This window comes from Argiope bruennichi, chromosome 3, assembly GCF_947563725.1.
Source record: "Argiope bruennichi chromosome 3, qqArgBrue1.1, whole genome shotgun sequence".
NCBI classification, from domain to species: Eukaryota; Metazoa; Arthropoda; class Arachnida; order Araneae; family Araneidae; genus Argiope; species Argiope bruennichi.
In genome coordinates this window covers 111,540,186-111,553,344 of record NC_079153.1, presented here as the reverse complement: position 1 = coordinate 111,553,344, position 13,159 = coordinate 111,540,186, and the positions used below count along the sequence as shown (strand labels likewise).

At 28.0% G+C, this 13,159-nt stretch overlaps 1 protein-coding gene across 1 annotated transcript in view; it reads right to left on the bottom strand.

Annotated features, from left to right (window-relative positions):
* Positions 1-13,159, bottom strand: part of LOC129963659 (runt-related transcription factor 1-like) — a 50,969-nt gene that overhangs the window by 22,808 nt on the left and 15,002 nt on the right. The window contains exon 2 of the mRNA XM_056078154.1: positions 10,601-10,714. Within this exon, the coding sequence (XP_055934129.1) occupies positions 10,601-10,714 (114 nt within the window). The remainder of the gene's footprint in view (positions 1-10,600; positions 10,715-13,159) is intronic.

The following is a 13,159-nucleotide window of genomic DNA, read 5'->3' as shown; positions in this document are numbered from 1 at the left end:
ATTATAATTAACTTAAAAGAAATCATTTCTCAAACAACATTTTGAGATATGGGCGTTTTCGCAAAATAATACAGAAAAAAAAAATTACTTCCAAATTCATTCTAAAGTGCAACGAGTTGTAGTTGATTCAGTTACGATGGCAAACATGCACTTAGATACAATTTATAACAGTGCAACTGAAATCTATTATATGGTAGTTCCTTTACATTTGCATAAGTATGTCCAATTTTTTTTTTATCTAATATGAATAAAATGACGCTTCCTTATTTAGTACTAACAAGTGTTAATGTCGAACATACCAATATAATTGCAAGTCTGACAGAAATTTCACAAAATGGAAATAATAACAAGAAAAAAAAATACTGCTGTAAACTTGATTAAGTTTCTAAGAATAAGTTATCTTAAAAAACAAATACATTAGGAATATGACGTAGGAAGAAATTTCCAACTTCCTCTACGCCAAAACAAGAAATCATCTCCCCCCCCCTCTTCTTTTCAAATAACTGCATTTGATAGAGAATTAAAATACAAAAACTTCCACTAGGAAACAAGACGAATCTTTAACAATACAGCTACAAATCAGATCTCCAATCCTCCAGAAGTAACTTTTTAAAACAAGAATGACAGCTAATGGCAATTATTCGTCTTATTTGATGCCATCCGCGAAATCGAATGTAATAAACCGCAGATACAGAGGGGGGAATTAAGAAAAGAAAGTATGCAAATAATTTATGGGCGGCTGTCGCCAAAGAACGCCCGTCCCGATGTACTAACCATACCTTGTCCATTTGTGAATGACTTATGAAATTGGGCTGACGCAGCGCGAGTGATGAAAAACACGAATTTTGAAAAAGGAGAAAGGATTTTGCACGGTTTCGGAGCAACAGTGTTCTCAGAAAACTAGATGCTGGTCAGATAGGCGACCGGTCGGACGTGACCCGAATCGAACATAAAAACGCGGGAAATACGCGTGCGTCAATTTGCTCCAGCGGTACGAGATTCAAAACAATTTTTTAAGGTTATTATAATACTTATTGTCTTATTATTGTTTCCTGTAATGCGGGACTTTCTCTTTGTGGTTAACGAAGTTATAATCCAAGTAATTCCATAAAATACAGGAAAAGGATGCATATTTGGAAGAAAAGTGGGATGATAATGGCATTTATAGAAAGAAAAAACTCACAGGTGAAAGGGATCATGGTGACCTAATAGCAAAAAGTTGGGGACAGCAGTGGTCTCGTGGCAGAGAGTAGACTTTCTAAGTGGAAGGTCTTGGGGTGGAGATCCGCCCTAAACGTTAAACCTAAAACGCCCTTCTGCTGATGTGGTGTGAAAGTTTGAAAAAATAAAAAGTATGTCAGCTTAATCATTTAATTACATTCAATATTACGCAGTCCATCTCAAAGCATTCCTCATTATACTTCAGAATAATGGTTGATGAGTAATGTTGGTTCGAAATTAAAAATTTGATTGCTCAATTGATTTGTAATAATGGCTGAAACTTTATCATCCGTGACTTCGTAGAAAAATTCATACCTGTTTTAACTTTTTGCCCTCCGGAAAACAATAAAATGCATAATTATACTATAAAAGTGTCAAGATTCTTTTCAGAGCTTAGAAAGATCAAAAATATATTTATAGATTGGTTTTAATTTCTTAAAAATTAACGTTAGAGAATTTTCTATTTGTACGGCTTTTGTAATAATTATTATCTAAGAAGAATATAAAAACAATGCATCTCTCAGAATAACGAGTTAAATTCGACTTAGGAGCAGAAAGACTTAAAATGTTAAACAATTCCTCAAGCGATAATTCAGTCTTTTATATTTATGTCATCTTTAAACGAAGCATAATGAAATTAAAGCAGTCTTAATATCCTGCTTTTGGATTTTGCCTAGCAATCCATTAACTAAGCAAAATAAGCAACAACGCAATAAACATCTAAGTAGTGTGTTTATATATACTGAATAAACATCTCCCACTACAAATATTTCAAGCGCGAAATGTTTATTTCGCTACTCACTCAAGAGAAACAAATAATCACTTTATCTCAGCTAGTTAAGTCATGCACTTTCCCGGTAATAAAAAGAAGCTTCACAAACACTAGGGCATATATTTTTTTTTTAACTGCATTGAAAATACTCGAAATTTTCCAACGTAATAATAAAATATGGGAAAGAAAAACAGCAAATTAGAATCAAGGATAGCTGAATCAAAATAATGCTCAATTTTATAATACAAAACGAATATATTTGGCACGGGTAAGATTAATTTTAACAGAATCTAATAAGCATCATCAAATGCGAATATTAATGAATATGAATTTTCTGAAACATTTTACACTCAGAAAGAATTCTTCTACCTATGAATAATTTTATGTAATTTCTTAGAAAGTTTGATTCACCTTTAAGGCAACGTTAAAAAAATTTAAAATTATCAAATTTTGCATTAATTATAAAGCAAATATATTTGATACGAGTTTGATTAATTTTAACAGAATTTATGGAATATCAGCGTATTAGAATATTAATGAATACGAACTTTCAATAATAATTTAATTCGCAGAAAGAATTCTTATGCTATAAATAATTTTTTGTAATTTCTTAGAAAGTTTGATTCACCTTTCATGCAATATTAAATAAAAAATTTTAATTACCAGATTTTATATTTGATTACAAAACAAATATATTTGATATGAGTTAAACTAATTTTAACAGAATCTATGAAATATCAACTGATTGGAATACTAATGAATACGAATTTTCAATAAAAATTTAATTCTCAAAAAGAATTCTTAAGCCTATGAATAAATATATATAATCTCTTAGAAAGTTTGATTCATTTTTAGAGCAACATTAAATTTAAAAAAAATGTAAATCATTATTTATATTTTATAAAACAAATATATTTGATATGAGATTGATGTTTCACAGATTCTGTTAAAATTAATCTAAGTATTGGAAAACGATAAAAATACGAATTAAGAATACAAAGTATTAAATACGAATTTTCAAATAATAATAATAATACTCAAAAAGAATTCTTATGCCTATGAATAATTATATATATTCTCTTAGAAAATTTGATCCATCTTTTGCAACATTGAATTGAAAAAAATGTAAATTATCAGATTTTATATTTGATTATGTAATTAAATATTAAAAATAATTTATTTTGCATATGGAGTAAGTTTATTTTAGAACTAGATTAATTTCAGTTCCTTGAATTTTATTATTAAGAAATATTCCAGGTTTCAGTGTTATATAACTGATATTAAAATCAAAGCTAACTTTAAAATTATAATTAAATTTAGTATATAATTACATCAAAGAAAAATCTTTTCACATATTCAGTATTATTTATTTTTACATAACTTTTTTATGTAACAGAAAAGTTAAGGTACTAGAAGTTCCACAGTAGGATTACATTAAAAACAGTGGTCCTCATGGAAGTTTTCATATATATTATTTTTTTCAGATTCTTATGTTTATCAGCACATAAAATAAGAAGAAAAGCCGAAGAAATATTTTGATTATAAATATGCTATTAAAATTTGCTAATAATTACATTACAAGAAATTTAATTTGATTGATAACTAATCAATACCTTAATTTCTCATTTGATTATCACGATATATGGAATATATCGATATAAAGAATATTTAAATCATTTCTTTCTTTCTTTCTTTTTTTTTCCTACTACTATTTTAGATGGCACTTCTGTATATTGGGAATGTGACGACGTATTGATTCAACACACAATGCAGGAAATACTTCAAATGCTTATGTGTAACAGGTCATTTTGATATGTATTTGATACAGGTCAAATGCTTATGTATAACGGTATCTTTGAATGACTTAATATGAACTTATAAATTTAAAAATACAGTACTTTAATCCGTGTCTGACGACAATTAATCTCCAAAACATCAAAAATGGAATGCAAATGGCAGGAAAATTCCGTAAACAAGAATAATTTTCCTATCAATATAGGCAACTTCCCTCTACAGAAAGATCATTAAGCAACCCATTCCACCTTCTGGAACTTTTGGAGGAAAAAAATATAACGCATCCTGTTTTCCATATTACGAACGATAATCGCCCGCATTTATGCATAATGATATCTCTTCTGCGTACCGTTGCAGAAGCCACCGGTAACGCGATTAAAAGTCATTGCCACGGCGATTTCTTAAATGTCAACCGAAAAGGCCTGGAGCCCTCCGCCACTCACTGCTCCATTAAGGACAACGCGTCCATTAAGCCAAGGGAGGATCCACAGGACGACGCCGACAAACAAGTCGATTGCCCCGCTGCAATGAAACGAGAAGGCGCTCAGGTGAGGCAGGCACCTAGGAGCCGGTGAGTCAAGAAAGGCGATCGAAGACTTGGCAGATGGGCCACAAATCCTTCTGAACTCACCTCTGGAACCATAATTGCTCTCTGGAGAGAGAGTACTGGGTCCCCACCTGCTGATGTCTCAGTTTGGGGCTCCTCCCTCTTCGAGAAAACACAACTTAAGAATTGATAAGCATTATGCATGTGCAGTTTCATTGGTTGTTGAGAAAATAAGCGATTCAGATACAGACAGGAATTTTAACCACACACTATGAGGCAGATGCAATATCATCGTGAGACGAATTTATCTTATTTCTTATCGATCCTATTTGTTAATTATCATCCATTACATGTTTGCAGACAATTAATATTTCATCATTCGTATATGTAATTACTCAGGTCAATGATCTCTTGTCTCTTTACTCATCTGTCATATTTGCCAAAAAGAAAAAAAAAAAATCTAAATTATGAAGACATTAATTTTATATCAAATAATTTGCTATAAAATATGTTAATGAAACAAAAACACGATATTGTAACTTTATATCAGAATTCAGATTAATAATTGTATATTTAATAAGGTTATTTATTTTATTTTATTAACGATTGTCATTACCATGTATTTCTTAAGTTCTTAATAGACCAATATGTGCAATGTAATATCAAAGAGTAAAAAATTGTTTTGTTGCATAAAACTTTTTTCAAGTCCCCCCCCCTCCAACTTTTGTTCGGGCCAGTCCCGAATGCGTGCATCCAGTATTTTTGTTTTTCATCACAAATTGCTTGGTGGATTGCAGTCTGGTTTGGAAAAAAAAAAGTGAGTTGCGCAAAATTTCTAGCGCGTAAAGCAAACAGACAGCTGGAGGACGAAACCACGTTTTTGACACAGATGGGCAACCGTCACTTTCTTTATTATCCCCTCGGTCTTTTTTTTCACTCTCTTCATGAAGCAGGGTGATGCTCAAGCGACAAACGGGCGACGTTCCACGTGTAGGACACGTAATCTATCCCTCTAGACTGCAGAATGAAGAATCTATTTACACGCGCATCCTTCTGAAAGAGCATCAAAACAATTTTTAGAAACAAACGAAAAGTTTGCCACCGACTCTGTCATTTCATGCCGGCTGCTGACAAGGGATAAATCCTGCCCGACCCACCCCGTCTGCTCGCTGAAAATAAGTACAATATCCTCTGACATCGGTAAGATCTTCACGTGGTGTAATATCATTGGCTTAGTTCTTAACAACGTGGCACATTGGGAGCTATTTTATACAAATGTCCTTTATTTCCTTGTCTGCTGAAAATAAGAGCAGCGTTTTACTGTGCGTAACATTTCATTAACAATGTCTCATATAGGAATCATAAATAAATCCTTTCCCACTCCACCCCGGTTGCTGAAAATAAGTGCTATGTCGTTTTTCGTGGAAAGACTTCCACGCGATGTTGTTCTTCTCAACAACGGGGGACGTAGAAAGTTATTTTATACAAATGCCTTTTATGCCTTAATCTCCTGAAAATAAAATCGTATTTATTTTCTCCCAGCACTTAGGATTTGAATTCGTTGTTGTTTTACAGGCAGAGCATTTAACACTATATCACTATTGTCGAATCTCTTGCTATTGCTGTTAGGAATTGGAAATTATTGCTATTTTGTTAAAGTAAGTTATTGGTTTTTGACACTAAACTATATAAAACGATATTTATACAGTTTAGTAGTTTACCATTGTTATAAAAAATAACACACAAATAATAATTCATTATGAAATCTTAAGTCAATTAAATAAAAATGTAATTATCCGAATTTTATAAAACATTTGAAATTAAAAATTATTTCTCGTTTATTAAATAAATTGCTGAAAACTTTCAATAAAATTATATGAATGCATTTGCAAACTAGGATAGTCACTGATAATTCAATACAGCATTTGTAAACTAAAGAAAATTACTGATAATTAAATGAGGCATTTGAAAACTAAAGAAAATTACTGATAATTAAATAAGGCATTTGAAAACTAAAGCAAGTTATTGATAATTAAATAAGACATTTGTAAACGGAGGCGACAATTTTTGCGATTTGATATTTCATACTCGTCTATTTTTGAGAAACATGATGCAATTTAAGAAGCCTATGGTATAGTTTAAGTATTAATTCCTGATCTGCTCAGAATGAAATTAGAATATTTTTTAAAGAATTAAATTAATAATTCATAACATTAACATTTCATAATTATTTTGCTACTATCCCTTGAAAATGAAAAGTCCGATTCGACATAGGGGTACAAAGAGTTAAAGAATCAATGATTCTGATTTCAGGAGTAGGGGTAGGCGAATTTGTTTGAGTGGTGTTCTCACATGCGGCATTGTTAACCCAAACTCTTGCCAGTGACCTTTGAAATTAAAAATTATTGAAAGGCAACAAGGAAACCTTGACGCAATGCCAGTGACTTCAAAGGAACTAACGTCATTGAACTGGAAATTATTGCTAAATTTCTACTAATAAGAAAAACGAATATGCAAATTAGGATAGACTTTCCTCCTATAGAGAAAATACGAGTAAAATAGTTTGCACTGAAAAATAGTGGAGAATTTGTCCAGAGATAGCAAGGAATTGTTATTAAAAATTATAAAGAGTTAACAGAAAATTACTTAAAGTAAGAATGATGCAACAGCTTCGTAATGATAACAACACTTTATATAACACCTGTTCAGATGCCTGTTGAATCAATTATTTATATAACATGACAACGAGGGCTGAAAATGCATTATGCAATCGTAAGAAAAATCTTGTCATTTCTTTCTGGTTCAGATTCAATGACGACCTAATTTTGATAGGCGCTCACATAATTGTCGTTTCCCTCTTATTTTTTTCATTTTTCTTACTTTTATCTTATGCAATATTACATAAAGAATGATTAATTGATTTCTTGTCTGATTTTCTCATTGAATCGTCCTGATTTTTTTAAATGCAGCTAGTTCTTACTATCAAATTAAAAGACCATTTCTTGAATAGATGAAATAATAATAAAAAAAAAAATATTCATTTGAAACATCGTATAACAATTGATTAACAATTCTGTACTGTAAATAGGGTTTTGATACATTAATTTGGAATTATTTCAAAAAGTATATAAGAAGCAGAAATAGCAACGGACTTGCCTGCCTCAAATACAAGAATATTACTTATTTTTTATACACTTAAAACATGATGTGATAGAATCATGTTGTATAATTAGGTATATTCATAATGATAAATTTCATTATGAACATACCTAATATTCCTTTAAAGAATTCTTGCCTACATCAAGCTGATTACAGGAAAAATAACGTTACAGAGAATAATACTATTAATTTATATATTTAAATCTTTTTAAATAATAATGATAATAATTCTGGCAATACAGAATAAAAAAATTAAAAGTACAAAAATAAAAAAAAATTAAAAGTAATTAATTGTTATAATAAATAATTAAGTTTTAAGTGTAAATAGATGATATATGAATATTAATGATTCAAAATCAGTATGATTGACGCAGTGGAATTTAATTAATTCGAGTTTTTTCTTAATTCGAATTCGTAAATAATTAAATTTTTTCAGATAAATTGAATTTTCTATTAAAATAATGCTAAAAAATTTATAATTCGCATTTATTTAAATTTTTTTTCAGGAAAAACTAAAAATTGTAACAAAGAATTTGCATTATTAAATAGTTTTTAAGTGAAATACTCCGTACCTTATGTCCATATTGAATAAAATTAAATAGTTTTTTTTAAAATCCCATTATTTGCTGAAGGAGCCTACTTGCTAAACAATGAATTCAATCAAAAATTTCAATGAAAAATATTTTAAAAAATGTTAGACGTAACTAACACTGATTATTTTGATGTGCAACTTTGGTATTCAAAGCTCTATATGTTGTTTGTTTATTAAAATAACTTATTTATAGAAATAATTTTTTTAATTATTTAATTTTTAATTATATTTATTAATTATGTATTATCATGCAAAGATGTTAATTTGAAAAAAAAATAATAATAAATCCTTATTATGATTTTCTATTTAAAAATTATCAGCTTCTCCAGAAAATCATTTTGTCATTTCTAAATTCATTTTTTAATTCAAATTTTGTTCTATAGTATAATAATTTTAATATGTCTACTTATTAAGAATTTTAACATATAAAAAGCGAAATTTAAATTATTTCATTTTGTGTCATAACGCAATATCATTTCCGTGGCGATTTTAACCTCATAACCATGAGGAAATCACAGAAAAACGAAAATTCAAAATGTCAAAGCAAAAAACAAGGCGGTACTGACATTTCCGTTTTACTGCAAATGCTCTCACACATTTCGTCATTTTAATCTTCCAATCAATAATATTTCTCAAAATATAGTTGCTATTTATGGTAGAACCTAATAAAGTTTAGATGTTTCGTTGTAAAAATCTTCATGAAATATTGGAATGAATATTATTTTAGAACAACTGGAGATGCTTTTTCTTAGAAAAAACCTTTTAAAAAACCATTTCAGCCCGTGCCTGGTTATGAAGTGTTAGTAAAACTTCATTTCCTGAACAAACAATCATTTTAGATTAAATTTCGAAGAACTAGGTTGGAATGCGTCGGCAAATAGACTCTAAGGAGCATAAGCACTTTCTTACAACTGTGCGAAGGACATACGAAAGGTCCGACACTTGTTTGTCACGTACGCACAGATCTTTCAGTTACTTTTCCGAACAGATATCGATACGGAAAAAGGGGCATAGACATTGAAATAGCGTTGTTTAAAAGTCAAATGAAATTTAAATCTGAAAGCCGATACCAAATATTAAGGCATGGGAAATGGAGAGGTTTATAAGAAAACTCTTGCAGTCAATATCCGATGAGTTCCGACACTTTGCCATCTGGATAAACTAAATGATCTTCTTAATCTGTGCACTGGGATACCTGTACTGCGCGTTTTACACTATCGCGTTTCCGGTATATCGTTCTGAATGTACAAAAAAATGAAAGGAAGAAAAAGACCCGCGTGTACAAATAGACGTTAAAGACCACGACCTCTATTTCCGAGAAAAAGAGTTGAAAAGTGTCACTATAAAGAGCATCCTCTTTTCCTCTTTAAAACGAAATAGAATTAAAAATGACTTGGAAGATGACATTAAATATGGAAATTTAAATATTTCATTCTTTCTATTATAACGCGCTGAAGAATTCAACATAATAGAAAGCTGATCCACTGATTAATGAAATAATAAATAGCCAACACTGAAATCGAAAATACACGCTTAGAATAACGCAAAATAAATATGAGGTTTATTTGCTTTAAAACAACGTAAAAAATCAAATATAGATATAAATGATCAGAAATCTAATTGAAACTATTCGTAAAAAGTTGCAAACATTAATTGTAACTCATAAAATCTGCATTGGCAAATAATTTCATACCGAATATTCAATTTTAATAACACACAAAAAAAGTTAAACGTAAAATGTTTTCTTAATAGATGAAAACATAGATTACAATACACATATTACCAATATGTTCAATTAGTAAGTTTTAAATACTAATTATAATTTATAAAATCAACATTTGAAAATAATTTTTTTTAAAAAAAAACTTTCTTTTTCAGCAATTAAAATAAAAACTGAAAATGCTAGTTGTAATGGTAAGATTCCAAATGCTGCCTAATCTATTTTAGCCTATATCTTTCTATATATAAAATATTTTAAAATAAAAGATGCTTATGAAAAATTTTAAAATTTTATATTTTAGAAAATAACGCAGAATATCTCTTTCCAGATGAATAAAATAACAAAAATAATTGCATGAAATAAAAATAAAAATTTGGAATGGAAGAGTATTTATTTATTCTTGAAAATGACCATCCATTCCAATGTTTTTGTATTTTTAAAATTATATATTAATAATTTTATAAATAATGGCACAGGACTAATGACAACTTTTTAAACAAGCGTTCAAAAATGACATTTCAGTCAAAGTTTAAATAGAATTTAAAATCTTAGAAAAAAAGTTATATTTTGAAATATCTAAATTCGGGAACTAATTATCAAAAATAATCCAACTTAAACAAACAATAAATTTTGATGTTCGAATTTTTGAAAGATAATTTCAAAATGCGGTAATAAATTCAGGTGTACATTTATTTAGCATTCAATAAGATCACAAACAATTTTTATTGTTTACAAATCCAAAGAAATTGAATTTTAAATATGTAATTTTAATATGTTCGAAATTCGACGACTTACGAGATTTGGTTCGTGGTTCTCTAGGTCCATCAACAGTAATTTTTATCGCTTTATTGTACGTGGCTACTTGAGGTGGGTTAGTGGCAACGTGGATCGTCAGGTTGAAACTCTTTCCTGTAAAGAAAATAAATTTAATAAAAACATATTTGACTTGAATAAAAAAGTAATTTTTTAAAAAATTACCTTATACTTTGCAGACTTTATAGTTTATTATTAAAAATCTATGAAATATTGAAAAGAATTTTTCTCAATCTTACTACTAAGTGGCGCAATATGTATGGATTAAAAATTTAATTCATATTAATCAATTAATTATAATTTATATTAATATTATAATTATATACTATTATTTATGTTAATCAACTGATATTATCAACTGAGATTGAGATTTTAAAAATACAAAAATTGATATTATATTAATCTAAAAAAACATAGGCATACAAAATTTCAAAATACCGAAACGTCGGGAAGTAAGAGAAGAAAGATTCAATCATTAAAAATATAAAATAATCCAAAATATAAACTTCTCAATAATTACAAAATTTACTTATAAAGCAAGGAAGAAAAAAGAAATAATTGTTGATGCTTATAAAAGAACATAAATAAAGATAATGCAATTAATGAATTGGAAAAAATTTCTGAATGCATACAGTTTCAAGACAATTGAAAACAAATTTCGCATTGCAATAAATAAATACAAAAATGACTAAGAAGATATGAATAAATACAATTTTTGTTACGTTTTAAAGATAAACGTGAGAAAATAATTGTGAATATTTCATTCAGCGACGATATAATTCGCCATGGATGACTGCTATTGTGCTAATGTCTTTTCTCTGCTTAGTGAAAAAGAACAAATAAAAATGCAGGAATTGCAATCCAAATTCCTTTGTTTTAAAATAAATGCAGTCTATTGGAAATCGAATTTCACCCAAAGGAATTTTTTCTTTTAATGTATATTAGTACAAATGCAATTTAAATTTAATTTTTGATTGGCAATTGATCAAAGTTATTCATCTTTTGAATAAATTTACGCTTTTCAAATTCCAATTTTAAAAATTTCATATTTTCAAGCTTATTAAAAATAATATATTGATGTATACAAATCATTTAAATGCAGATTCATACCCATAAAATAATATAAACTATCAAAAAAACAAAATTTATACTATATACTTATAATTCCAGTCAGACTTAATAAGGACAACATCATAAATTTGATATTGTATATTTTTCCAAAAACAATAATGCAATGCACTGAAACTAAAACTTTGTCTTTTTAAACAAAAAAAAAATTTCTTTTTTCTATCAATTTCGAAAAGTTATAAAAGCAATTTCATAAAGTTTCCTTGCAAAAAAAAAAAAAAATTGGAAGACTGGACCTTAAACGCATAAAATTTATGAATTTACGATGAACTAACTATTTTTACATGAATTATGTGTAATTCTAAACATTTAAGAGATATTTCAATAGAAATTTGAATATATATATATATATATATATATATATATATAATCACTCAAAATATTTTATACCACAAATTTTAGAATGATGATTAGAATAATGATTATTTAGTCGATTTAAACTTTGAAGTATTTCTTGATATAATTGGAGTATATTATAGAAAACAAGATTGATTATATTCAAAATTAAACATTAAAGAGAGTTGTAAAATAAGTTTGAGCAATGAAATATTGAATTAGATATAATAATAGTATCTAATAATCAGTAAAATTAGGGTACTCGAATTACAAATTATAATGGTTTATATAAAAAAAATAAAAGTGCGGAATAAATAAAATGCACATCTAAACTTAAATTTCGGCAACAATTTTATATAGATAATGACTGCTGCAATTTGTGAAATATTGTAAATATATTTTAAATAAAATTCTGTATGGCTCTTGTTAATTCTTTCAACTTTCACAAGATTGAATAAAACATGGAAAATGAACTTACTGCATTTCAAAAAAAGCTCAGATATTTAAATATACAATTATCCATACTTTCAGCTATCCATATATTCAAAATCAAGCATCTTAAAGCGACGGATTCTGTTTATTAGTGACTAAGACCTAAGATGTGGCAGCTCCATTCCACTTCAAAAATTAAATTCAATTACAAATTTTATTGATGAAACTCCTTTAATTCTAAATTCAAAAATTATAAAATTAATATTAAATTAATTATATTAAAATTCAAAAATTATAAAATTAATATAAATATTACGATTATGTTTTAGAAATACCCACAAATGACATTTTAAGATTTTTTTAAAAAAAAATACTAATCCTAAAAACTAATCCTAAAACAAATCGAATTTTTTCAGCCTGGTAATTTGATAGATAGACAGTTAATTTTTTTACAAAATGCGTTAATATTCATACTCCATTAATTATTAGTTTCAAATTATGCTCAAATAAGAACCATAGTTAATTGACTGAAAAGGAAGCCTTTTTAAACTAATACATATTATGAAAATTACATACAAGAACTACATAAAACCTTACACAGATCTCCAACCACAAGCATATCGATGTAATGAAATAACATGGGTT